A 26,118-nucleotide genomic window follows, 5' to 3' on the forward strand; every position below is an offset into this window, starting at 1 on the left:
CTTATTGCAAGTTTCTCTGCAAATAAATTGCAAACAATCCTGAATCAAGTATTTTCAGATTTCCTTTCAACTCAATCACTTAACAGAATTTTCTCATGGTGAGAAATTAGAAGAAGTGATCTGTTTTACTCGGTAAAAAACTTTCAATAGCCAAAATCACACAAATTCATCTATTTTTGACAACAGGTTTCCACAGATACAACTGTCACCCTCTGGTCTTCAAAAAATTTTGGTTACAAAATGTGTTCATCATGAGTTAGGATCTCATGTTATATTGTCATAGTGTCAGTGTGATGGATAAAATCTAGCACAGTTTACCAAGGTTTGTCAGAAATAAACCTATATAGTTAAAAGCACCTTGTGCACATGGCCATCTCCATTGCATCACATGTTTCACCAGTGGTGGATTTTCTATGTACGGGACATGTCACATAAATGTAAATATATGTGTGCAAATGTACATTTTACTGTATATTGTGATTTTTAAGAATTAATATTTATCTGTGAGTGCTACGTATATGAACATGACCATGTGCACAAGGTGCTTTTTAACTGTAAATGTTTTATTTCTGACAAACCTTCGTATAATGTGCTATATTTTATCCACAATAACGATGACATGGCAAGATGTTCTAACTCATAGTGAACAAATTTTGAAACAAACATTTGTTGAGCACCAGAAGATAACTGTCAAAACTGAATGTCAAAAATAAAGATGAATTTATGTTATCTTGGCTACTGAAAGTTTCTTATCAATTCCTTAAATTTCAAAGCATGTTACACCCGTCAATAATTTCTTCTTATGTATTACATTTAACAATGATGTACTTGAAACTTTCTGGCAGATTAAAAGTGTGTCCCATACCAAAACTCGAACCTGGGACTTTTACCTTTTGCAGGGAAGTGCTCTTCTGACTGAGCTACCTACACACGACTCATAGGCCATCCTCACAGCTTTACTTCTGCCAGTAAAGCACTTGCCCGCAAAGGCAAAGATCCTGCTTCAGTCTCGGTCTGGCACACAGTTTTAATCTCTCAGGAAGCTTCATCTCAGTGCAGTCTCTGGTGTAAAGTGAAAATTTCATTCTGGAAACCCCCTCCTCCCCAGCCTATGGCTAAGCCATGTTTCGGCAATATCCTTTCTTCCAAAAGAGGTAGTCTTGCAAGGTTCGAAGGAGAACTTCTGTGAAGTTGGGAAGGTAGGAGACAAGGTACCGGTGGAAGTAAGGCTGTGAGTCGTGCTCGAGCAGCTCACTTGGTAGAGTTTGACTCTCTGTCTAGCAAACAATTTTCATCTGCCAGAAGTTTCACATCAGCACAGTTTCCACTGCAGAGTGAAAATTTCACTCTGGAATAATGGACAAACACTTCTCATTGAATACTCACTCCTCTGTTGAGTTACCTTTATATGAATTGCTAACAATACTCATCTTGTGACAAAAGAAACTACTTTTGGGTCTTGTTTTATACAACATGGGAAATAAATCATGTATTGCAGGAATGGCAAAGGGCAATGACTGCCTCAGTGAAATTCCATTTGTAATTTAGTCAGTGAAAGGTGAAGTACTTACTTCAAATTGTTTAGAATATTACCCATACATTTTTCTTTAAATAAGAAGTACAACAATCATCTCTCATAAAAATTATAGTAATTCCCAGGAGTTATTTATTAAACTATAGCGTGCCCAATGAAGTATGAATGGACTAGTATGGGAATCCAATCCATTACAATTATTAAAAATCAGTATTCCCCCACCATTTTTTATCATTATCAGACCCAATTTACCCACTAGGCCTTATTATTTGCTGCGACTAAGGCACAGTAAATCATAAAAATCAGAAACACTGGGGTCCCCACAAGAAGTATGCCAATGCACATGACCAATCCATTACGCACAACATTAACAGGAAGCTTCATGGGAACCAAGCCATCATTGTGCAGGCAGACAAAGGCCACACATCAATAGTCCTATACGAGGCCAACTACGTATGAAAAGCACAGGGCTTCCTCTCCAGCCCCATACCAAACATACTCATTTAAACCCGCAGCTAAGTTCATCACAGAAATTAAGAAGGCACTTAAAGAAACGGATATGTTATTCACCCCATTCCTTAAACAAACTTTAATACCAATGAATCTGAGAACACCCACTTTCAGGGCGCCGTGAAACTTCATTAGCCGTAGGCTCCTGTAAGGCCAATCATTAACGCTATTAATGCCCCAGATGACTTATTGGCTAATGAATTGCAAAGTTTCCTCAGTAAGCATTACTTTTTCCATGATGCTCATGCCATCAAGAACAGAGAGGAGGTAATGACACACCTCAAACACGTAACTGTATCCAGTGATACGAATCTATCAAGTCTCGACATCGTAAGCACGTACATGAATACTCCCATTAAAGAGGTGATTCCTATTATTGAGTCCAACTTACAGATATTATCTTGTCTAGATTCACAAAAAATTAACGAATTCCTTCATTTGCTCAGAACTGTTCTGGACCATAATTACTTTGTCTTCAAAGGCACCATATATGGACAAACTGATGGGATAGCCACAGGGTCCCCCATTGACAGTATATAGCTAATATTTACATCTATCACACTGAACATCAGTTTCTTTTTTTCAACCCACCCACATCATCTTCAAAGAGTAGTATGGTACAAAAGATATGTCGATGACATCATACTTTTATATAATGTGACCGACGACCAGCTGCAACTTTTTTGACATGACTTTAACAAAATGCACCCCAAGATTCAGTGTACCATAGAATACCAATCTGACTTTACACTCCCCTTTTTGGATCTGGAAATTTTGTTACAGAATAGTAATGTTCACTTCAACATATTTAGAAAACCAACTATGACTAGTTCTATTATTCATTGCTCTTCAGTTCACCCAAAGCAGCAAAAAATGGCAGCTCTTCATGCTATGCTTTACTGCATGGCCAGACTCCCTCTCTCAAAAGAAAATTACCAGCACAAGTTGGATACCATTAAATTCATAACACATGCTAATGGCTACCAGCCAAATTTTGTTGATCATCAAATGCAATCGAAAGGCGCTTCCAACGATCTATACGGGATTACCCTATCATCTACTAATAATGATAACACTAAACATTTTTTTGCAAGATCCCATACGTAGCTGTTACATCTGACAGGATTGGCAAATGGCTTAGGAAAGAGGGGATTATACCCACCTTCTACACCCCACATAAGGTCGGGCATCTATTGGAGCACCACGAAACAGAGAGGGACAATCGCTACACACAATTGGCCATTTATTGCATCCAGCATAGTGAGTGCCCAACTGCATACATAGGCCAAACTGGCCGTTTCTTTAACATACGGTTCAGAAAGCATCAGGATCCTAGCAATTCCAAATCCACTCTCACTAACCAGCTGAAGGATCATAATCATTCCATTTCAAATATAAATACAAATTGCAGGATTCTACATATTCAACATAAGGGCTCAGTTTTAAACATTTTAGAAGAAATAGAAATCATCTGCAACATTTGTCATGATCCGTCTGGCATTTTGAACAAGCAAACTGTGCTTAAGCACGCAGTCTTGCTAAATAACTTTTCTTTTCGGAAGCAGCATCCAGCCTCATTTCCTTCTCTTTCTGGTCCCTAATTACTGTGCGCCATACATGTATACTATTTTTTATCGGGTCAGTGTTTTTTGTAGCCTCCAATAGGCTTATCGAATGTATGGCATATGCCTATTTCACATAGTGAGGTCCGCAAGGTCCACCCAGTTCATTTAACATAGCTGTAAAATTGCCCTCTCTTAATAAAAGTTGCATGTTTTCATTTTATCCTATGACTATGGTGCATTATAGTACTGTGGCATTATCTGCACCCTCATTAATTAAAAATTTACCTGCCTTTCATCATGTAAAGTACATCTCAGGTCTTATCTAATGTAAGCCTTGATTAGTTGTCGAATATTGGTTAGCAGTTTTAAACTGACCCCACTTTTAATGTGTCCTTTTAATGCTATTGTTGCTAGCTATTTATTGGCTTATTACTTTCTGACAGTATAGACTGCATGGTTTCCCTACTTTCCTTGTTGATCAGTAAAAAGAGCTTGTAAATAGGAGTGGCACACGTGCATGTTCTTTTAACTGATGACTGTGGCGAGTTGTTCCACATTGCCATTTATATATCCCCACTAAGTTTAAAACTTGTTTGCACTCATGTGAAGGAAAAGTTTCATTGTGCTTTACAGTTTATATAATAATTTTATATCGCACCTTCTACTGTTTTACCACAGTTCTGTACCAAACTGTTCAATACGCTCCTTTACTACACATAATGCACTTTTACCTTATATCGTGTATTTTTTATGTGATTTTTTTTTTCATTTTAAATGTAAACCACTAAACTCAAATTGTGAATGGCTGGGCTAGTAGCTCCACATTCTTCTCTCTGTCAATAGATGGCAGCACTTTTGCCACTCTGGTTTACCAATTTGCCTCCTCGTTTGCATCGGCTACTCCCTGCTCTGCGCTAATAGGCAGCACACCGTGCCTGGTACACGCGGTGCTCGGGGACCACGGCACAGTGTTAAGTGTCGTGATATCATTTGTATATTTCCCTACTCAGGCAGTCGTCTGTAGTACTGTCTGGTACCATTTGCACATTGACATAGGTTTCACAGCACCTAGCCTAGCGGTTTCAGAATGTTTTTTTTAAAGTTTTTAAAACTTTTTAGGGAAATCTTTCTTTTTTTTGTGTGTGTGTGTTGCAGCACGTGAAAATTGTCTCCCGTCTTTTGCTATTTCCAGTATGATACCTGAGGATGGGCTTATAACAGTCCGTAACTGGCGTGTGAAAATAAAGAAATTTACAACTGAAGCGGTATTTTCCACCTCTGCTATCACTATATTGATTACTTAATATTAAAATAATTCAAGATATTGCTGAAACATTCTGAGCATGTCTGACAGACACATAGATTCTAAAACAGACATTACTGTTCAAGGTTCCAAAAATTATAAGGGGAGGACAACTAAAAACTTCACAGATAGGAAAAAGACAGGATATGATTTACAGCAGGTAGAAGAAAAATCAGTATGATATACTGAATTTGGAGCAAATATTTCAATGGACTAACAGCCAAGATATTCAAATTTCAGAATATAAATAATGATCTTTCACAAAGTCAGTTAAAAATTACACATTACAAACAGGGACGTAAAAAAGAAACATGATAAAACGAGTAAGGAACTGATAAATCAACAAAAGATAAAACATGAGAACATTCACACATACAGCTGACACAAAAACCACACAATAAAGTTATCGGAAATGGGAAAGCCTGAAAGCTAAAGAAAAGAATGAATAAGAAACTAACAAATTTGTAAGGCAGATGGTTGCAAATGCCATGTTTGAGGAAAGATACAAATAGCCTGTGGCAAAACGTACTCAAGTTGTTATTCAGTAGCATTCTCAACAAGAAGATACACAGTGTTACTTGAGTGACAGAGTGTGGTAGTAGTCGCACAAATATAAAATGCTGGACAAATCTTGTAGGATAGTTGATAGAGGTCTACATCTACATACTCTGCAAGCCACCATATCATATGGGTATGAGGGTATCCAGTACAATTACTAGGCATTTCCTTCTCTGCTCCACTCACAAACAGAGCAAGGGTAAAACGACTGTCTATATATCTCCATATGAGCCCTAATCTCTTGTATCTTATCTTCATGGTCCCTACATGAAATGTAGGTTGGCAGCAGGAGAAGTGTTCTGCACTCAGTTGCAAATGCTGGTTCTCTAAATTTTCTCGAGTGTTCCATGAAAAGAACATTCCCTCCCTCCAGGGATTCCCATTTCAGTTTCTAAAGCATCTCTGTAACACTTACATGTTGTTCAAATGTACCAATAATAAATCTAACAGCCCATCCCTGAATTGCTTGAATGTCTTGCATGCTGTTTGAACCTACTGGTAACAAAAGCCACACTTCGCAATGTTATTCACATAGCCCATTATAGAACTGAGCTGCTAACTGAAAACTTTTTGAAAACACTACCTTACTCAACCACCCAATGCTGCCACCCGACACCTTAGTGCAAACCCCCCCCCCCCCCCCCAAAAAAAGTTAACCCACAAATTAAAATATTTTGTCAAGTAATGTATCACTGTACTTTCAAGGGCTTACCTTTAGCTTTACTTCTAAGTTTAATTAGATTGTTCTAGCATCACACTTCATATCCTTCTCACGAAAATATTTTATTCAGATAACAGAAGTAGCACAATTCGTCAACAACCATCCTAGACTTTCAATTGTTTGGCAATCCCCCAACAGTTTTTCAGAGTTCCTTCCACACACTGTTTCTCCATCCTTTCCCTGACCTGTGCAAACAATGTACTATTCAGTTGCTAATATGCAATCATTTAGTGAAGACTTTAAACCAGTACCTGTCTTTCTCCAAATCAACATTTTTCGGGCAGTACTGATACCACATTGCTCATCATTGGAACTTGCTTATTTATATGGCATCCCTGCTGCTGAGCACTTTGTTTTACATGTCCCTGTAATCATAGTCCCAAAACATGATCCTTTGTTAGCCTTTCAGCTAATAATGATTTATAATGATTTAATCTTCAGTGCTCATAACTAAGTGAGGCTTACTGACTGGGAAGGCAGACTGCTGTCCTCCCCCCCCCCCCCCCCCCCATGCAACTCTCTTTCCAAATCTCTTTCTGGGTCAATGACAACAGGCCTTCTTAAAGTCGCTGATCGGATTCAATTCCACAGAAGACATCTATGATATCTGTAGCCTTGGTGTGTCTGTAGGTCTTAATTCTCAAGAGCAACTCAGTTCCTTCCATTGTGAAGTCATTATGATCTTCAGCTAAATACCATGCAACTGTTATATTTGAATAATTACTCTCTGCTTACTAAATCCTTCCCAAATACTGTCTTTGTGCCGTGTTGCATCTGGCCACGACATAAGTATTACATAAAATTTTTTGTTCTTTTTCAATTTTATCTGGGAATGGGTACAAAAAATATATAAGGAGACAAAACTGGATTCTAAAGTTTGTTTTTTGTGTTATTAATATGTCACAGAGTGTGGTCTATGAAATACTACTGTTAGAAGAAAGGGTATTTTTGGCTCAGAAATGGGCACTTTGAGCAATATGTGGTATAAGCTCATGAACCTCCTGTCAACCACCATTCACAAGTCTGGGACTTCTGATGACGTTTTTTGTCAAGAAAATGAGCTTATCCCCAAGAATTAACAGTTTTCCTTCTGGTAATACTAGGCAGATATCGAATCTGAATTTGGATCACCTTCTTGACTCTTGTGCAGAATGATGTGCAGCATTACTCTGCATCCATTTTCAAAAAGTTACCGCATGAATTATGAAAGTTTAGCCGTAATTCTTAACACATCCAAGTCTAAACTGAAGAACTTCCTCATGGATCCTTACTCCTATTTTGTCGGGGAGTTCCTGGAAAAAATTAAGCTAATTCCTGTGTCACATTGTTTATCGTGATAATATATATTCACAGCTTGTCATTTGCATCTGCAGATTCATCTATGAGGACTGTTCAAAAAGTTCTGGAACCTTCTCCAAAAAATTTTTCAGTGCTAACCTTTTACATATTGTGCATGAGCTCCATTGAAATACTCTCCTCCACAATCGATACACCGCTCCCAGTGCTGTTTCCATTTCTGGAAGCAATCTTGGTATGCCTCTAGCTGTATCACACAAAGATTTTCTTTTATCTCATCTACACTATGTGATCAAAAGCATCCGGACACCTGGCTGAAAATAACTTACATGACACCCTCCATAAGAAATGCTAGAATTCCATATGGTGTTGGCCGACCCTTAGCCTTGATGACAGCTTCCAGTCTTGCAGGCATATGTTCAATCAGGTGCTGGAAGATTTTTTTGGCGAATGGCAGCCCATTCTTCACAGAGTACTGCGTTGAGGAGAGGTATTGATGTCGGTCGGTGAGGTCTGGCACGAAGTTGGCGTTCCGAAACATCCCAAAGGTGTTCTATAGAATTCAGGTTAAGGCTCTGTGCAATCCAGTCCATTACAGGGATGTTATTGTCATGTAGCCACTCTGCCACAGGTCATACATTATGAACAGGTGCTCGATTGTGTTGAAAGATGCAATCACCATCCCCTAATTTTTCTTCAACAGTGGGAACCAAGAATGTTCTTAAAACATCAATGTAGGCCTGTACTGTGATAGTGCAATGCAAAACAACAAGGGGTCAAGATCCTCCATGAAAAAAAACAACCATACCATAACACCAACATCTTGGAATTTTACTATTGGCACTATACATGCTGGCAGATGACGTTCACAGGGCATTCGCCACACCCACACCCTGCCATCGGATTTCCACATTGTGTACCTTGATTGGTCACTCCATACAACATTTTTTCCACTTTTAAATTGTCCAATTTGTACAATCCTTACACCAAGTGAAGCATCACTTGGCATTTACAGGCGTGATGTGTGGCTTATGAGCAGCTGCTCAACCATGAAATCAAAGTTTTCTCACCTCCCGCCAAACTGTCATAGTACTTGCTGTGGATTCTGATGCAGTTTGGAATTCCTGTGTCATGGTATGGACAGATGTCAGCCTATTACACATCATGAGTCTCTTCAACTGTTGGTGGTCTCTGTCAGTAAACAGATGAGGTCGGCCTGTACGCTTTTGTGCTGTACGTAACCCTCCACATTTCCACTTCACTATCACATCGGAAACAGTGGACCTAGGGATGTTTGGGAGTGTGGAAATATCATGTACAGATGTATGACACAAGTGACACCCTATCACCTCACCATGCTTGAAATCCGCAAGGTCCGTGGAGTGCCCCCGTCTGCTCTGTCACAGTGTTTAACGACTACTGAGGTCGCTGATACGGAGTACCTGGCAGTAGCACAATGCACCTAATATGAAAAACATGTTTTTTGGAGGTGTCCGGATACTTTTGATCACATAGTGTTTCATTTAAAATCTTCATCCTTTCAATGGGGTTTTCAACTGTGGAAATAAAAATAAGTCTGCACGGGTCAGGTCTGGACAGCACGGAAGATGAGGCGGCACAGAGATTTCGCTTTTTGTGCAATAGTCACTCACCAACAGGGAAGAATGTGCGGGTGCATTATCATGATGCAAGAGCCATGAATTGTCTCGCCAATTTTCAGGACATTTCCTTCTCACATTTTGTCATGTGCCGCAACACGTCCTGATACTACCATCACTTAACAGTCTGTGCTTGTGGCACAAATTCATGATGAACTAATTCTTCAAAGTAAAAAAAAAAAACTTTCCACATGGCCATGACATTTGACCTGATCTGACCTGACAAGTTTTTTTGGTCTCTGAGAACCTTACCCGAACCATTGTGATGGTTGAACCTTTGTCTCAGCATCATAATTGTAGATTCACATCTCATCACCAGTTATGATTCTCTTAAGGGACATCTCATTCTCATCTGCACAGTCAAAAAGATCTTTGCAGATTGTGAGGGTAGGTCTTTCTGGTCTTGACTCATGAGCTGTGTGATAAACTTGCCGGCAAGAGGATGCATTCCAAGATGCTGTGACATGATTTCATGACATGATCCAACTGAAATGTTACATTCTTCTGCAATCTATCTGAAAGTTGGTCTTTGATTGACATGCATAATTTTGTTGACATTCCTGACATGAGTGTCATCGACAGACATGGAAGGGCATCCTGAAAGAGCGTCATCTTTAACCTATGTCCAACCATTTTTAAACCATGTGAACCATTCATAACAAGTACAGCAGCGGCACCTATCACCAACGGCTTCCTGCATCATTTGGCATGTCTCAGTAAAGGTTTTCCAGAGTTTCTCACAAAATATAATGTATACACATTGCTCCTCTAACTCTGAAATCTCGAAATTCGCAAACTGTGTGACAATGTTCTAGTCAGCACAGCGCTGAACTATAACTAACAGACATACAACAATGAAACTTCTGACAGTTACAGATTAAAACAGGCATTTTCACAGATGCCAACTACATTTTGGTCCAAGACACCACTGCCATGAAATTACAAATGTTCTGGAATTTTTTGAACAGATCTCATACATTTTATTTTATCTATGTTAATTTCATGTCCTGACTCATTCCATGATCAAGGAGATTTGATCCTCAATTTGGTCCTACAGAACCAGACATGTAAAATAAAAACATAAAATAAACAAGCACACTCCAAATGCAACAACAAAATAGTGTATAGAAAGCAGTGATAATACTAACCAACAGAGTGCAATGCAGCTGCCAGAGACAATAAATGTAGACTCCTTTTAGGTCTGAGAACAAGGACTTATTAGTAACAAAAAAATATTATATATTTGTAAGACATAGTAAAATGTGAAGAGTATTATATTTGTAGAAATTAGGATCTTTGACTGTCATAAGTAACATTAAGAACCAAAGAAATTGATTGTAATTTATGTTTAAGAGTGGTTTATGAGAGTATTATATCAGTCTGTGTGTTCAAATAAGTGAATATTTAATTTTCAGTTTAGCTGAAGTCTTAAGCAAACTGAAATTTCTTCATGTAGTTTCATCAACAACATTTTATGCAAAAGGCCCCAAGTCTGAAAATGTAGACTTATCTGCAGCCTCGTATGGTACGCACAGGTGAGCTATGGATGAAGCTTGTCATATACACCAATATATGTCACCACAGATGACACAACAGAGAAGTTGGTTACAAAAATACACAACTACTCTTATATAAATGTTCTGCAAAAGCAATCCACAATATCTGTCTCCACCGCAGAGGCTGCTAATGCACACTTGCATGGTGGCTCTCAACTCCAGGATAAACTGGTTTGAATTCTGGTGATGTAAAAAAAAAAAATCAATGCCAGTATTTGGCTGGCAAGGGGAGAAGAGGTGGTGGCATAAAGTTCCTGATCATCAGACTTTGTGCCAATGTCCTGGTCTAAATAGCAGACCTCTCTGCAGTCTCTCATGTGATACTGTTAATTGTGATGCATATATCGGATGGGACATTAAGCTTGGCAGCCCTCCTGGTGCTATTCCTGAGGAGTAGGCTATATACTGGTCTCGGGTTTCACCTCTTCCTTCCATAATCATCATCATCAAACAACACAAACATTACACTACATGCATGCATACACATGGAATATATACATTTAGTATTACAAATAGCATGTAATGGAGCATGTTGTAAATAAATAAATAAACAAAATCCACAATGTATGGAGTAGGGTACATTCTACCATTATTTGTCAGCCCCTTATATGTTACAGCTGCAAATAACACACAGTAGAAAGAACTTACCTGTTCACTTTCAGTAAGATAAATAACAGAACTAGTCTTCATTCTAAAAATTTCCATGTAAAGTCCTGGACTATAAATTTTGTACAGTCAAGTGGGTAATTAAAGTCAAGCAGTACACTTCCACATTCTTTCAATTACATCTCATCGTGTAGTGTGGTCAGTATCTAAAACACTCCAACAGTACTCTTGAATAAGTCGCAAAAGTGCCTTGTACCTAAATACACTTGCAGCAGTGCTACATATTCGCAGAACTGTTCTACTTAATCTAAGTTGTCAATTTACTTTTCCTAAAACTGTCTGTGGGTGTGTGTCCTGCTTTATATTGCTAAGTAAAGTTATGACCACACATTTCATCACTGTTACTTAGACTGAGTTGAGGTTTGCTGATGACATGGTCCTTCTAGCCACAGGGGAAAAAGAATTACAGAATTTGGTGGACACCATTGAAAGTAACGGAAAAAAATATGGAATGAAAATTAACACAATTAAAACAAAAGTATTGGCACTAGAAGGAAATAAAGAAATAAAAATTATGCTAAATAGAGAAATACTAGAACAGGTGCAAAATTTTAAGTATCTTGGAAGCAGGATAGACACCGACTGGAAGTGCACCACAGAAATTAAAACAAGGATAGTAATGGCAAAAGAGGTGTTTTATAAGAAAAGGAGAATTTTCTGCAGTGGTCTGGACAGAGAACTCAGGATGAGACTCATAAAATGTCTTGTTTGGAGTGTTCTTCTGTATGGCGCTGAAACATGGACTATGAGGAAGAAAGACAGAGAAAGGCTGGAGGCTTTTGAGATTTGGGCATGGTGGAGGATGGAAAGAATAAGTTGGATGGACAGAGTAAAAAATGAAGAGGTATTGAGAAGAGTGGGAGAGAAAAGACAGTTACTAAATGTAATAAAGAGAAGAAAAAGAAATTGGATTGGGCATATATTAAGAAAGAATGAAGGACTGATAAAAACAGTTTTAGAAGGTTATGTAGAAGGGAAAAGGAAATGAGGAAGGAAGAGATTCCAGATACTGGATGACATGATGGACGGTACAACATACAGCAGCCTTAAGAAGGAAGCAATGGATCGCAGAAAATGGAGAGGCAAAGGACCTGCTAATATAGCACATAACTGATGATGATGACTTAGACTGGTGGCATACCAATAACATTATACTCCAAAGCACCAGACTCTCCCTCCCCCCCTCCCCCCCCCCCCTTGTACATATTATTTTGCATTTATCCAATTTCATAGAACGAAGCGGATATTTTGTTCAGATCCTTTAGAATTTTCTAATAGTAACTCAATGAGGGTACTTTCCAGTACACAACCTTTGTTTTCTGTCAAAAGTTTAGTATGATATTGAAAATTCTTTGAAAATACAAGAGCAAAGAATATGCTCATTTGCATGGTTGCATTACTTTTCTTTGAAAAGCACGATTTGGGTGTCACATGAATAATGTTTCCTAAATCTGTTATTTGCTAAAGAGAATAGTTTACCCTATACACAGGGGGCTGACAAAAATACGGAAGCGCCCCAAGAAATACACGCTTCAACATAAATGCAGATGCTAGCCAAGCCTCCGATGACACTGTTGTTTGACCACCAACGGCACCTGTGCAGTGCCCTCAATATGTTGCAAATGCTAGTCATATTCAGAACAGTGTTCTGTGTAAATGTTAGTGCCTTATGTCAGACCTAAGTGAATTTGAATGTGGGCAAATTATTGATGCTAGTATAGTGAGTGCTTCTGTAACCAAGGAAGTCTATGTGCTTGGTGTTTCAAGAGGCACCATTTGGAAGATTTATACCATGTACAGGGAAAGCAGATCATCATCTACTAAGTCACAACATGGACAAAAGGGTGAATTGAGTGACCGTGATGGATGGTAATTGCAGAGGATTGTGACGAAACAGAGGACCACAGCTGAAAAAGTCATTGCCAAAATTAATGTCACACTGGTGAACCGTTTCAGCACCAAAACAACATGAAGGAGCTCCTTAAGATGGGAAATGGAGCTGGTATTATGAAACCACACATCACTAATGCAATTGCCCATAACAGGAAAACTTGGTGCATAAGCCATAAACAACTCTACTATGGAGCAATGGAAGACAGTCATTTGGTTGGACGAATCTCTTTCCACATTGTTTCCAACTTCTGGTTCAGTTTATGTCTGGCGTATGCCATCTCAAGCCTACGATGCAGGCTGCTTGCTCCTAAGAGTGAAACATGGTGAGGGTCCAGTGCTGGTTTGGGCAGCCACACTGTGTTATTCCATATACCCCATGCTTACACTGCAAGGTCGAGTTCCTGTCAAGGATTATGCAATGATCTTGGCTGAAAGGTCCATCCTTTAGTAAAGTGTTTGACATGGTGATGCTGTTGTCCAGTATGACAGATCACTTCATCCCACTGGTTTTTTGCGAGCATGAAGGTGAACCTTTGCATCTCTCCTGACCACCAGTCACCAGATCTCAATATTATTGAGCTGTTGGTTGGTTGGTTGGTTGGTTGGTTGGTTGGGTAGGGGGAGGGGACCAAACAGCAAGGTCATTAGTCCCATTGGATTACAGAAGGATGGGGAAGGAAGCCAGCCATGCCCTTTCAAAAGAAGCGTTCCAGCATTTGCCAGAAGTGATTTACGTACTGAGTCTTTGGAGAGAGGGATGTTTGATTACTATCCATCTCCATCATTATCACATGAACTTGCCAAACTTGTCACTGTTTTGTAGGAAGACTGATATACGGCTCCCTTGAAAACCATACAGGACCTGTATTCGTTCATTCTGAGGTGACAGGAAGCTGTATTGAATGCCAACAGGTTTCCTACACCATATTAGGCATGGTAAATGTGTTGTGTTTTTAGTTTTCCATATTTTTGTCTATCCTCTGCATCTATATTATTTCTGAACTGTCAAACAAACTATAATGACTGAAAGTTCAAAAGTGCTCCGCATATGCTGCTATAAATGTACTGGGGATTTCAAAAATTCATCCAGTTTCACAAAATTGTATTTTCTACTTGAAGGAATAAAGAAACTTCAAGTGCATTTTAAATTATGCACAGAATCTACAGATTTACCTCGGCACCAGTTGCGAGTTAGCAGTCCATGTGATTGTCAGTATGAGTCACCTTGGTGCACCTAGATTGCTCGTTAACTATCTTTTGTACAATGTAGACACTGATAACACAGCAATAAAAAGAAGACATTTTGCAATCTCAATTTCAATGGGTGCAGTTTGGTTACAACTATGCAGTGTGATTTTCATTGAGAGTATCACACTGCATCTCCAAGGGCATAAGGGGCTTATGGATCTTGCGCAGCACCATAGGCCTCCAATGTCACTAATCTCATGATGTGGCAGGTTTTTTTTGTTTGTGAGGGCTTATGAAATACTCCATCCGCCTCATCTTCTAATAACTTTGGGCAAACTGCAACACCATAAGCAACTGCAGTGAATGAAGTAACTCCAGAAATGCTGGCAATAGCATGGGATGTGTGTTTCTATCATCAGGACATTTCCTGTGTATGCTGAAGGTACATTGACCATTTGAGAAAGTTAAATGAGAACTTTGATCATAAGCGTAATCATAAAAAACACCCCAAGTTAGCTTGTGTTTGTATCTAAAAACGTATCCTTGTAATGTTGAAGGATTCTTTTGAAAATGAAAACTTCAAGGTGCTGTGCACAAGTTAAAAATCCACCCTAAGTTTCTATCTTCATTCATATAAAAGATACAGCCTAGGAAATTGGATGAATCTTTTTGAAATACTCAATATAATGAGGGTAATAAGGTGCAGAGTAGCTACGTCAGCATTTTATTTAAACTGGCCATAAGGGTATTGAAGAATGGACATGCACAAGTAATCACTTTGTCTTTGCTGTCATCTGAATATTTTATGTTCAGTGTTGGTTGATTTATTACATTATGTGTTGGTGGACAGTAGCTGTCAACAAAAATAATAGCTCTGAAAATATAGCTATGCATAAAAAGATACCATGTGCATTCCCATCACTTATAAGTTCCTGATGTGTGTTTAAAGCTTCTCACGTCTCATTCATAGCAAAAATGTCATGTCATAAAAAAAAAAACTTTGTAAAATCAATCATTCGTCTCCATTACTTTGCAGAGGTCTTGACATATGCATTGTATTAAAATGTGGTATCAATACTTCTGCAAAATTAGTGCCCCACTTGTCATGAAAATGACGTGTTTGGACCACATTCTCTAATCTTCACTAAATTTGAATACACAGTTCACAATACACAATTGTCCTAAAATGCTAACAGCAAAAATAAAATTCTAAATGGACATTACTTTAGCCCATCTTACCTGTTTTTCTCAATGATGACAGAGAGAATTTCCAGAACCTTTACACGAATACTTGTACGTATTTCCTGTCGAAAATATCGTTCCATCAGGTTGCCAAGTTTGCACAGCCACTCAGCACGTGTTGGTACTATAGAATTCGCTAAGTAAGTCACAAGACGTAGCACTGAGACCTCCTGGTGTCAGAAATATATTATTTGAGGAATTAAATTGATGAAGCAATATTGTGAGACATGTAAACTAGTATAATAGTTGGTGAAGCCTTTGTGTGCACATGCAAGCCGGTTAGAACAGAAAATAACACTTTGTGCATTAAGTGTGAGATGTCATTAGCTGGAAACACATGCATGAAATGGCCATTATATAAAACACCACCACAGGAGATTATTACTGTTACAAAAAAGTTGTTGAGATATCTGTATTTAGGTTTGGATGAAATACTGGGAGTAGCGGCCCTAGTTAATTTGAGCAATTCTATTAGGCCATGAAGAACATCCAGTTATTTTAGTAACCACACCCTGCAACACACAGTTAGTCCAACTAGACAATAAGACAAACTTTTAAAACACAATAGGTTACATTCTTTTTGTTTATGGACAGCAAATTGCTGAAATTTGGGATCAGAAAAGAAGTCAGTGAACTTGAATAATTAAATGTCAAATAGAATGTAGAGGAGTTACCAAAAGTACACCAAAAAACTTGAGTCCAAGTAGAATTAATAGCTTGACATGTTTCATTAAAGGGAAAATGAGCAGGGAGAAAATTCAGGTGTGGGCTTAAATGGAAAAAAGTTTGAAAAAGTTTTACAAGTATTGAAAGAATCTCAGAATAGCACACTATGTTTAAATAAATAAAAGTTATTCCATGGAAAACATTAAAGTCTAGGCACCAGCACACACACAATCTGTATTAATAATTTGAGAACTGTGTGGCTAGAGTGTAGTTCAAATGGCAAATACTGTACTTTCTCATAAGTTTCCTGAATATTATGTAGGAAGTTCTACAGCGCAGAATTTAAGTCATTTTGTTGCAGCTGAATGAGGGGTCTTTTTTCTCTCAAATCTATCTAACAAACATACACTTGTCAGTGGCCATTTTACTAATATTGAAATGAAAATGTCATTTTTTTCACAACAGTGACAAATTTTTTTTGTCTTTCATTTCCTTAGAATTAGAAGTTGTTGGAACTAAAAATAACACTGCTTGAAAATGTAGTTTTTTTTTTAATTGAAAATTTATTTTTTACATCTTCCTTGCTATAAAAAAATTTGAAGCATTTTGGAAAACAAAATCCTATGTCACATTCTTCACAACAGTACATGGTATCTTTTCTTACCACTCTCACAGATTTTGCCTTGCTTCGTTCAGCAGAAACCTTACATTGCCTAAGACCATTTTGATATTTCTGTAGCCAGAATCAATTTAAGAAAATGTTTTTGTGAAGTCTGTTTACAGCTGAACTATGTTGAGTGGAAGTTGATTCAACAAGACCTTCTTTGTTCTTCAAATTCCCAGCCAATTCAAAGTCAACAAGATGTTTGCTAAAAGACCTTGATGTTTTACATAAAACATATGAATTTACAAACATCATCATAATAATAATGTGAAAAATGCTTTCTTCCACCACTTTATTTGCTTCTTCTCAAAAATGACAGAAGCCCATTAGCTGGTATCAGTGGTGCATACCAGCCTTGTTTTTATTATAATCCAAAATACAAGCAGGCCTTATCTTCTCTATCATTTCTAATGATGTTCTGATTCTGCTTGTGCGTACAATGGTTTGTGTGTGTGTGTGTGTGTGTGTGTGTGTGTGTGTGTGTACTCTTATTAGAAAAAGATCAAAAGCTAGTGTTAACTGTTTTTATTACCATTCCTGTGTGCCACATACCAATCCTCTTCGGGTAAATGGTTGTATTCCCCTTATTTTACATATTTTTCCACTATGGTTTTCCTTTATTGTTATAGAAGGATCAGGGATGGACAACTCTTGTTATTTGAGTATCTTGTGACAGGAAGAGAGGGTTCTATCTTATTCCAAGGACAAGCTGTAGTTGAAAGTTGAAACTCCATTGCATTTAGATCACTGGTGTGACTTCACGTGTTGGACAGTTCTTCAAATTGTATGCCAATATTTTATAAAATTTTAGACTTCAAACACTTATTTTGAAAATTATTGGTGTTAATATTTGCTGTAAAATTCATCTCAGTCTTTCTATTTGTGTTATTGATTTGAGTGGTCCATTATTCGGGAGTGTGCTTACGTCATTCATCAAAGTCTCAGTAGTGCGTTTACATTTCACAGTGTATGGTTGCAGCTGTAGTGGTTCTAAAGCTAAGTACTGACAAAGTTGTTTGTGCACTGTATTCGAATATTAAATTTAGTAGTTTTCATTTGTTCATCCAAATATTAGATGTACATTTACACTTCACAGTGTGCACTTGCAGCTGTAGAGGTTCTTAAGTTCTGACAAAGTTGTTTGTGCACCGTTATTCATTTATTAAACTTGGTAGCTTTCAATGGTGTCTCATGCTGTTTCTGATGAAATAAAGGTTTAATAAACTTTTGGAATCTTTCACCAATTGTGTTTTATAGAGCTGTTTGTGCGTTGACGTCATTTATTAAACTTTGTACGATAGTTTTAAGCTGTCATTTCTTATTGTTTGTAGTGAAACATTTCAGTAAAAGTATTGTTCACTGTGTTTAATTTCATTGAGTGTTCCACTGGTTGCTTCAATTTTTGTTTTTAAATGAGAAACTGTGTGGATTTTTTGTGGTATTGGTGTTACTTGTGGTGCCATAGTTTTAATAAAAATAGTAGTTTTCTTAGTAGAGAGCAAAATTCAAGATCACTATTGTTAGTTCCTTAAATAGTCCTACAGTAGTCATTAAACTTACGTAATGTAGACTTTTGTTTTTTCAGTCACTGTTAACATTTTACCATGAGTGAGAAGTGCTGGCTTTGTTGTAGGTTTGTGACTAGTGGGTTACGGAGTGAGATTTGTTCAAAGTATTTTCGTTGAGGGGAATGCAGTGGGGAAGCCAGGGGGCATTCTAGCCAGATCCTCTTCTGTAAATGCAGAATTTGTATCAGAAATAAGTTGATAGAGGAGCAGGAGTGCAAGATCTGTGCCGTTCAGGTGCAGTTACAAAACACAGGGGAGGAACTAGATAGGATGGGGAGGGTGAATGGCACTGGGGAATGGGAACTGGCAGTTGGTAAGAAGGTAGCTAGGAGGAGGAGATATTCAAACAGCTGTACTTTGCGTACAACCAACATATCTGATCAACTGCCAGAGTTCAGTCAAAATGAGCCTCTTGTTGCTGTAGGTGTATGAAACATGCAGCATTCCTCAGCAGTTAGGGAGCCTAAGCCAGTTGAAATTCTAACAGAATGAAGAAGGTTCTGCTGCTAGGTAGTTCGCATGGCAGAGGTGTCGGCCAGCAGTTGCAGGAAGTGTTGGGGAGTGAGTACCAGTAGTACAAGGTTGGCCCAGGTGAGTGTTAATGCAGGGGAGTTGTGTGGCAATTTTCCAAAAGAGGATCAGGCAGTGATTGCGGTTGGGAGTGGGAATAGTATCGATAGGGATGGGGAGTATGATATAGATGGTGACCTCTTGAAGATAGCTACTCAAACTGGTGGCACTAATGTGCAATCTAGGTAGCCATTTCAGCACCATGATCAGCTTCATCTTAATGCTGCTGTTAGACATGATAACATGGGGCTGGAGAAGGCACTAGTGGCAGAGGGCATGGCTCCCATTGCAGTGGTGCCAGTTGAGTCTGTCAATACATCGGGTTTCACTAGGCATCGCCTGCACCTCAATAGGTATGGGGAGGGCAGGATGGCAAAGTTTACAGGTGACAGTGTAGTGGGCGGTGGTGGGATGATCACTTGTGGAAAGATTCCCATAGTAGTTGGTTTTAGAGCTGCGCCTTTTTTAGACGGAAGTCAGCTGATAGGTACCCTGCTTCACAGAAATCCCTCTAACAAGGGATACACCTTCAAATGAGATCACATATCCAGGCAGTGAAGGAATTAGCATATTTCATCAAAGCACAAGAGGTACTTGAGATAAAGTCAGTGAACTGCTTATAGATGTTGACTCTTGACATTGTTATATTGGAGCACCATTTCAATAATTTGACAATTGAGGATACAGATTAGCTGGCTGTTTTTCAAGAGTTCTTTGGAGAGTGGGGGAGTGGCCAAGTACATAATGAACAGTATTCCATTTGAGTCTGTAGACATATCACCACATTACTCTGAACAGGTATTTGAAAGTTGTGCAGGGGCAGTGGAATTTAGTGGAGCTAAACTTTTAAATGTTGTTATTTGCAGATCCACTAACTCTGACTTCAGAGAATTTCTGCTCAAGCTAGAGAGGGTTCTTTGTTCACTTTATAGGAGGTACCATAAATTAGTTATACATGGTCACTTCAATATTAATTTCGTATGTGATTGGGCAAGAAGGAGGATGTTGGAACATCTCCTAGGTTCATATGATCTGATGTAGACTGTATTTTTTTCCAACCAGGGTGCAGGGGAACAATAGCACAACCACAGACAATATTTTTATTCATTCTTCATTCCTAGATGGACATTTTGTTAGTAAATAGGGGAATGGCCTTTCAGACCATGATGCACAAATTTTAACACTAAAAGGTTTTTGTACTCAAACAAATGTTGTATATAATTATATATATAACATAATAACAATAATATAATATAAATATATATATATATATATATATATATATATATATATATATATATATGTATGTATATAAAAAGCTAATCCGCTGGCAACAGATTGTTTTTTAAACTTCATTAAGGAACAAGAGTGGCAGGATGTTCATAGCCGATAACACAAATGACAAATATAATGCTTTCCTTAACACATTTCTCTTGCTTTTTGAAAGCTGCTTTCCATTAGAATATTCTAAACAGGGTATCAGCAGTAAAAAGCAGCCTTGGTGGCTGACTAGTGGGATAAGGATATCATGTAGAACAAAGTGGGAATTATATCAAAATGTTACTGGTAGCCACAATCCAGAGAGGATAAAATTAAAATTATATGTTCAGTCATGAAGGAAGTGTCTGGTCAGCAACACCAGGTCGATGATATAAAGTCAGTTCAGAGTAAAAATGTTTCTGTTACTGATAAGACATATATATGGGGGTCACTCCAAAAGAAATGCACACAATTTTTTTTTTAAATCCATCTTTTATTCTACATGTTTGAAAGTTTTACAGTGTGTAGATACATCCTTTAAGAACAATATTTTCATTTCTACACATAATTTCCATCCCTCTCAACTGCCTTACGCCATCTTGGAACCAGAGCCTGTATACCTACACGGTAAAATTCTGGACCAACCTATGGAACCACTGTTCGGCAGCGTGCGCAAGTGTCATCATCATCTTCAAACCTTGTTCCACGAAGAGAGTCTTGCAGTTTCCCAAAGAGATGATAGTCACATGGAGCCAGGTCAGGACTGTAAGGCGGGTGTTTCAGTGTTGTCCATACAACTTTTGTGATCACTTCCATGGTTTTTTGACTGACATGTGGCCATGCATTGTTATGCAACAGCAAAACATCCTGCTTTTGCCGATGTGGACGAACACGACTCAGTCAAGCTTGAAGTTTCTTCAGTGTCGTCACATATGCATCAGAATTTTAGGTGGTTCCACATGGCATGATGTCCACAAGCAAGAGTCCTTCGGAATCGAAAAACACCGCAGCCATAATTTTTCCAGCAGGAGGTGTGGTTTTGAAATTTTTTTTTTTCTTGGGTGAATTTGCATGATGCCACTCCATTGATTGCCTCTTCATCTCTGGTGAAAAATGATGGAGCCATGTTTCATCGCCTGTCACAATTCTTCCAAGAAATTCATCTCCACCATTCTCGTACTGTTCCAAAAGTACTGCTTTTCTTGTTTCTTTGTGAGCCACTGTCAGCATCCTGGGAACCCACCTGGCATAAACCTCTTTTAACGCCAACACTTTCTATATTCTGCAAGCACTTCCTTCCCCTATCCCAATGTAGCGTGACAATTCGTCACTGTGATGCGTCTGTCAGCAGTCACCAATTCGTTAACTCTCTGCAGATTGCCTGAAGTGTGTGCAGTATGAGGCCTACCGCTGCCAGGACAATCCTCAATATTGCTGTGCCTGTTTTCATCATGTAACCTGCTTGTCCACCAACTAACTGTACTGCAATCGACAGCAGCATCTCCATACACCTTTTTCAACCTCTTGTGGATGTTTCCCACTGTCTCGTTTTCACAGCGTAGGAATTCTATGACAGCACGTTGCTTCTGATGAATGTCAAGTGTAGCAGCCATCTTGAAGACATACTGTGATGGTGCCACTCACGGGAACAGTTTGAACTAAGTTTGAAAACAAGCGGGAAGAATGTATCTACACACTGTAAAACTTTCACACGTGCAGAATGAAAACTGTATTTTTACAAAAATAGTGTGCATTTCTTTTGGAGTGATCCTCGTATGTGCAGTATTTAACAACCACTTTCTGAGCACTGCTTGTGAATTAAACACAAACTTAGTTTCTACAGGGAATCATATAACACTCTTGGAACATGCCTTTCTGAGACTGATGTCTGAAGGGGACAAGGGGGAGTTTGAGTCAATAATTAAATCACTGAAGACTACGGACTCTCATGGATATGATAAAGCAAGGAAGCTTTTAATGGTTCCAGTATTAAAAAAGATACTGCTGTGATTAGTACTCATTTTTCCCATATACCTGCAAGTATTAAAAAGGTTGAAACTCAAGGTTTGGCATTGAATGAATCTATTCAGTTAATGAATAAAATTATTCAAGTGTGCTTCTCATTGCCAGAGGTATTCCCAAGAAAACTTAAAGAAAAGTTTAAAAACATTTTAAACAATAACCCAGGCTTTGAACCCTTGTGTCAAATTGATAGCTTTATTAATGGGACAGGTGAACTTTTACCAGAAACAATAAGTGCCAACATACCACCCAAATTCAAATACTGCCCAGTTACCTCGTTGATGTAAATTGTCCTTTTCTGCCTATAAAAATGTTTTGAATGATCAAAGACACAATCTTACTATCATACATTTGGAACAGTACTAGATCATTTATGTTTACAATAGCAGAAATATGTAAAATAAATTTTAAATGATGCTTTAGTCCAATATTATTAATTAAAAGTTAATGCTCTCCAAAAAAATTCATGACTTATGTTGTTTTTTTAAATAAAATATTATGGAGTTTTTCAGCGTGCCCCTCTGCTTGTGATATATCTCGAAGTTGGTCCTGTACATATTTCGCTCCGACCCACTCGCATTGCATCCGCTTGTTACCGAAAACAAGAGCAAAGAAGGAACAATTCTTGAAACAAGGTATGCATCTGCATTTGGCAATTTTTTTGAAAATAATCCCAGAAAGGGCCCCTAACTAACTTCTACCAGAAAGTATTCAGAAAATCGTATCAGTGTTTTAAACGTTCGAATTTTTCGCATGGCTGGCACTCTTCCTCGTAATTGATATGCACAGGTTCAACTGAGATATAATGCACGCAGTAACTACCATGTTTGATTGTTCCTTAAAACATGGGAGAACTGCCGTAAGTCAGTAACATCTTGCCACGATATTTTGGCACAAAGTCTTTTGGCCATCTTCAGGTGAGTACAATCAGTACGCCGGGAAAATTTCAAACATCACACCATGTTTGATATTGCATATTTTGACACTTTCGATGCATTTTAAGCATTTTTCATGCGTATTTGCAGGCATATTTTAAGGTTTTCATTATGCCTATAATCTGGTCTATACGGTGATAACACTAGTTTTGTAGTAAAGGATGCTGTGTGCAATGTTGGCACTGTTTCAAATAGTGCAGTTCAAGATGTAAGTTCAAGGTTTGTTGAAAATAAACTAATGCTAAGGCACAGTAAGAATCAGTTTTTACAGTTCTAACACACAATTCAAGAAAACCCAACATTTTAATTTCAAAGAATGGGCATATGATTATTGAAACTGAACAGTTCAGATTTCTAGGTGTTCAGATGGACAGTAAACTGTTGTGGAAAGCCCACATTGAGGATCTTGTTCAAAGACTTAATGCTACCAGATTTACTATTCAAATGGTATCTGAAGTACATGATAGTTCGACAGGAAAAGTAGTCTACTTTGATTATTGTCATTTCTTATGATGTACTGTATTATATTTTTGAGTAACTCTTCTCATTCTCAAAGGATTTTTTTGGCTCAGAAACGAGCGGTTCTGGCAATAAGTGGTGTAAGTTGGCGAACCTCTTGTTCACCCCTGTTTCTTAGTCTGGGTGTTCTGACACATATATATATATATATATATATATATATATATATATATATATATATATAGACACACACACACACACACAAGGTGTTTCAAAAATGACCGGTATATTTGAATCAGCAATAAAAACTAAACGAGCAGCGACAGAAATACACCGTTTGTTGCAATATGCTTGGGACAACAGTACATTTTCCAGGCGGACAAACTTTCGAAATTACAGTAGTTACAATTTTCAACAACAGATGGCACTGCAAGTGATGTGAGCGATATAGAAGACAACGCAGTCTGTGGGTGCGCCATTCTGTACGTAGTCTTTCTGCTGTAAGCGTGTGCTGTTCACAACATGGTTTATTCCTTAGAACAGAGGATTCTTCTGGTGTTGGAATTCCACCGCCTAGAACACAGTGTTGTTGCAACAAGACAAAGTTTTCAACGGAGGTTTAATGTAACCAAAGGACCGAAAAGCGATACAATAAAGGATCTGTTTGAAAAATTTCAACGGACTGGGAACGTGACGGATGAACGTGCTGGAAAGGTAGGGCGACCGCGTACGGCAACCACAGAGGGCAAAGCGCAGCTAGTGCAGCAGGTGATCCAACAGCGGCCTCGGGTTTCCGTTCGCCGTGTTGCAGCTGCGGTCCAAATGACGCCAACGTCCACGTATCGTCTCATGCGCCAGAGTTTACACCTCTATCCATACAAAATTCAAACGCGGCAACCCCTCAGCGCCGCTACCATTGCTGCACGAGAGACATTCGCTAACGATATAGTGCACAGGATTGATGACGGCGATATGCATGTGGGCAGCATTTGGTTTACTGACGAAGCGTATTTTTACCTGGACGGCTTCGTCAATACACAGAACTGGCGCATATGGGGAACTGAAAAGCCCCATGTTGCAGTCCCATCGTCCCTGCATCCTCAAAAAGTACTGGTCTGGGCCGCCATTTCTTCCAAAGGAATCATTGGCCCATTTTTCAGATCCGAAACGATTACTGCATCACGCTATCTGGACATTCTTCGTGAATTTGTGGCGGTACAAACTGCCTTAGACGACACTGCGAACACCTCGTGGTTTATGCAAGATGGTGCCAGGCCACATCGCACGGCCGACGTCTTTAATTTCCTGAATGAATATTTCGATGATCGTGTGATTGCTTTGGGCTATCCGAAACATACAGGAGGCGGCGTGGATTGGCCTCCCTATTCACCAGACATGAACCCCTGTGACTTCTTTCTGTGGGGACACTTGAAAGACCAGGTGTACCGCCAGAATCCAGAAACAATTGAACAGCTGAAGCAGTACATCTCATCTGCATGTGAAGCCATTCTGCCAGACACGTTCTCAAAGGTTTCGGGTAATTTCATTCAGAGACTACGCCATATTATTGCTACGCATGGTGGATATGAGGAAAATATCGTACTATAGAGTTTCCCAGACCGCAGCGCCATCTGTTGTTGAAAATTGTAACTACTGTAATTTCGAAAGTTTGTCTGCCTGAAAATGTACTGTTGTTCCAAGCATATTGCAACAAACGGTGTATTTCTATTGCTGCTCGTTTAGTTTTTATTGCCGTTTCAAATATACCGGTCATTTTTGAAATACCCTGTGTGTGTGTGTGTGTATATATATATATATATATATATATATATATAAAATAGAAGGAAACATTCCACGAAGGAAAAATATACCTAAAAACAAAGATGATGTGACTTACCAAATGAAAGTGCTGGCAGGTCAACAGACACACAAACGAACACAAACATACACACAAAATTCAAGCTTTCGCAACAAACTGTTGCCTCATCAGGAAAGAGGGAAGGAGAGGGAAAGACGAAAGGATGTGGGTTTTAAGGGAGAGGGTAAGGAGTCATTCCAGTCCCGGGAGCGGAAAGACTTACCTTAGGGGGAAAAAAGGACGGGTATACACTCGCGCGCACACACACACATATCCATCCACACATATACAGACACAAGCAGACATATTTAAAGACAAAGAGTTTGGGCAGAGATGTCAGTCGAGGCAGAAGTGCAGAGGCAAAGATGTTGATGAATGACAGGTGAGGTATGAGTGGCGGAAATTTGAAATTAGCGGAGATTGAGG

The 26,118-nt window shown here is 38.7% G+C and overlaps 1 protein-coding gene across 2 annotated transcripts in view; it reads right to left on the reverse strand.

Moving 5' to 3' along the window:
• Nucleotides 1-26,118, reverse strand: part of LOC126162738 (tuberin) — a 342,768-nt gene that overhangs the window by 194,457 nt on the left and 122,193 nt on the right. For both annotated transcript variants that reach the window (XM_049919411.1, XM_049919410.1), the window contains exon 9: nt 15,688-15,860. In XM_049919411.1, coding sequence (XP_049775368.1) covers nt 15,688-15,860 — 173 coding nt within the window. The remainder of the gene's footprint in view (nt 1-15,687; nt 15,861-26,118) is intronic.

This window comes from Schistocerca cancellata, chromosome 2 (assembly GCF_023864275.1).
Source record: "Schistocerca cancellata isolate TAMUIC-IGC-003103 chromosome 2, iqSchCanc2.1, whole genome shotgun sequence".
NCBI classification, from domain to species: domain Eukaryota; kingdom Metazoa; phylum Arthropoda; class Insecta; order Orthoptera; family Acrididae; genus Schistocerca; species Schistocerca cancellata.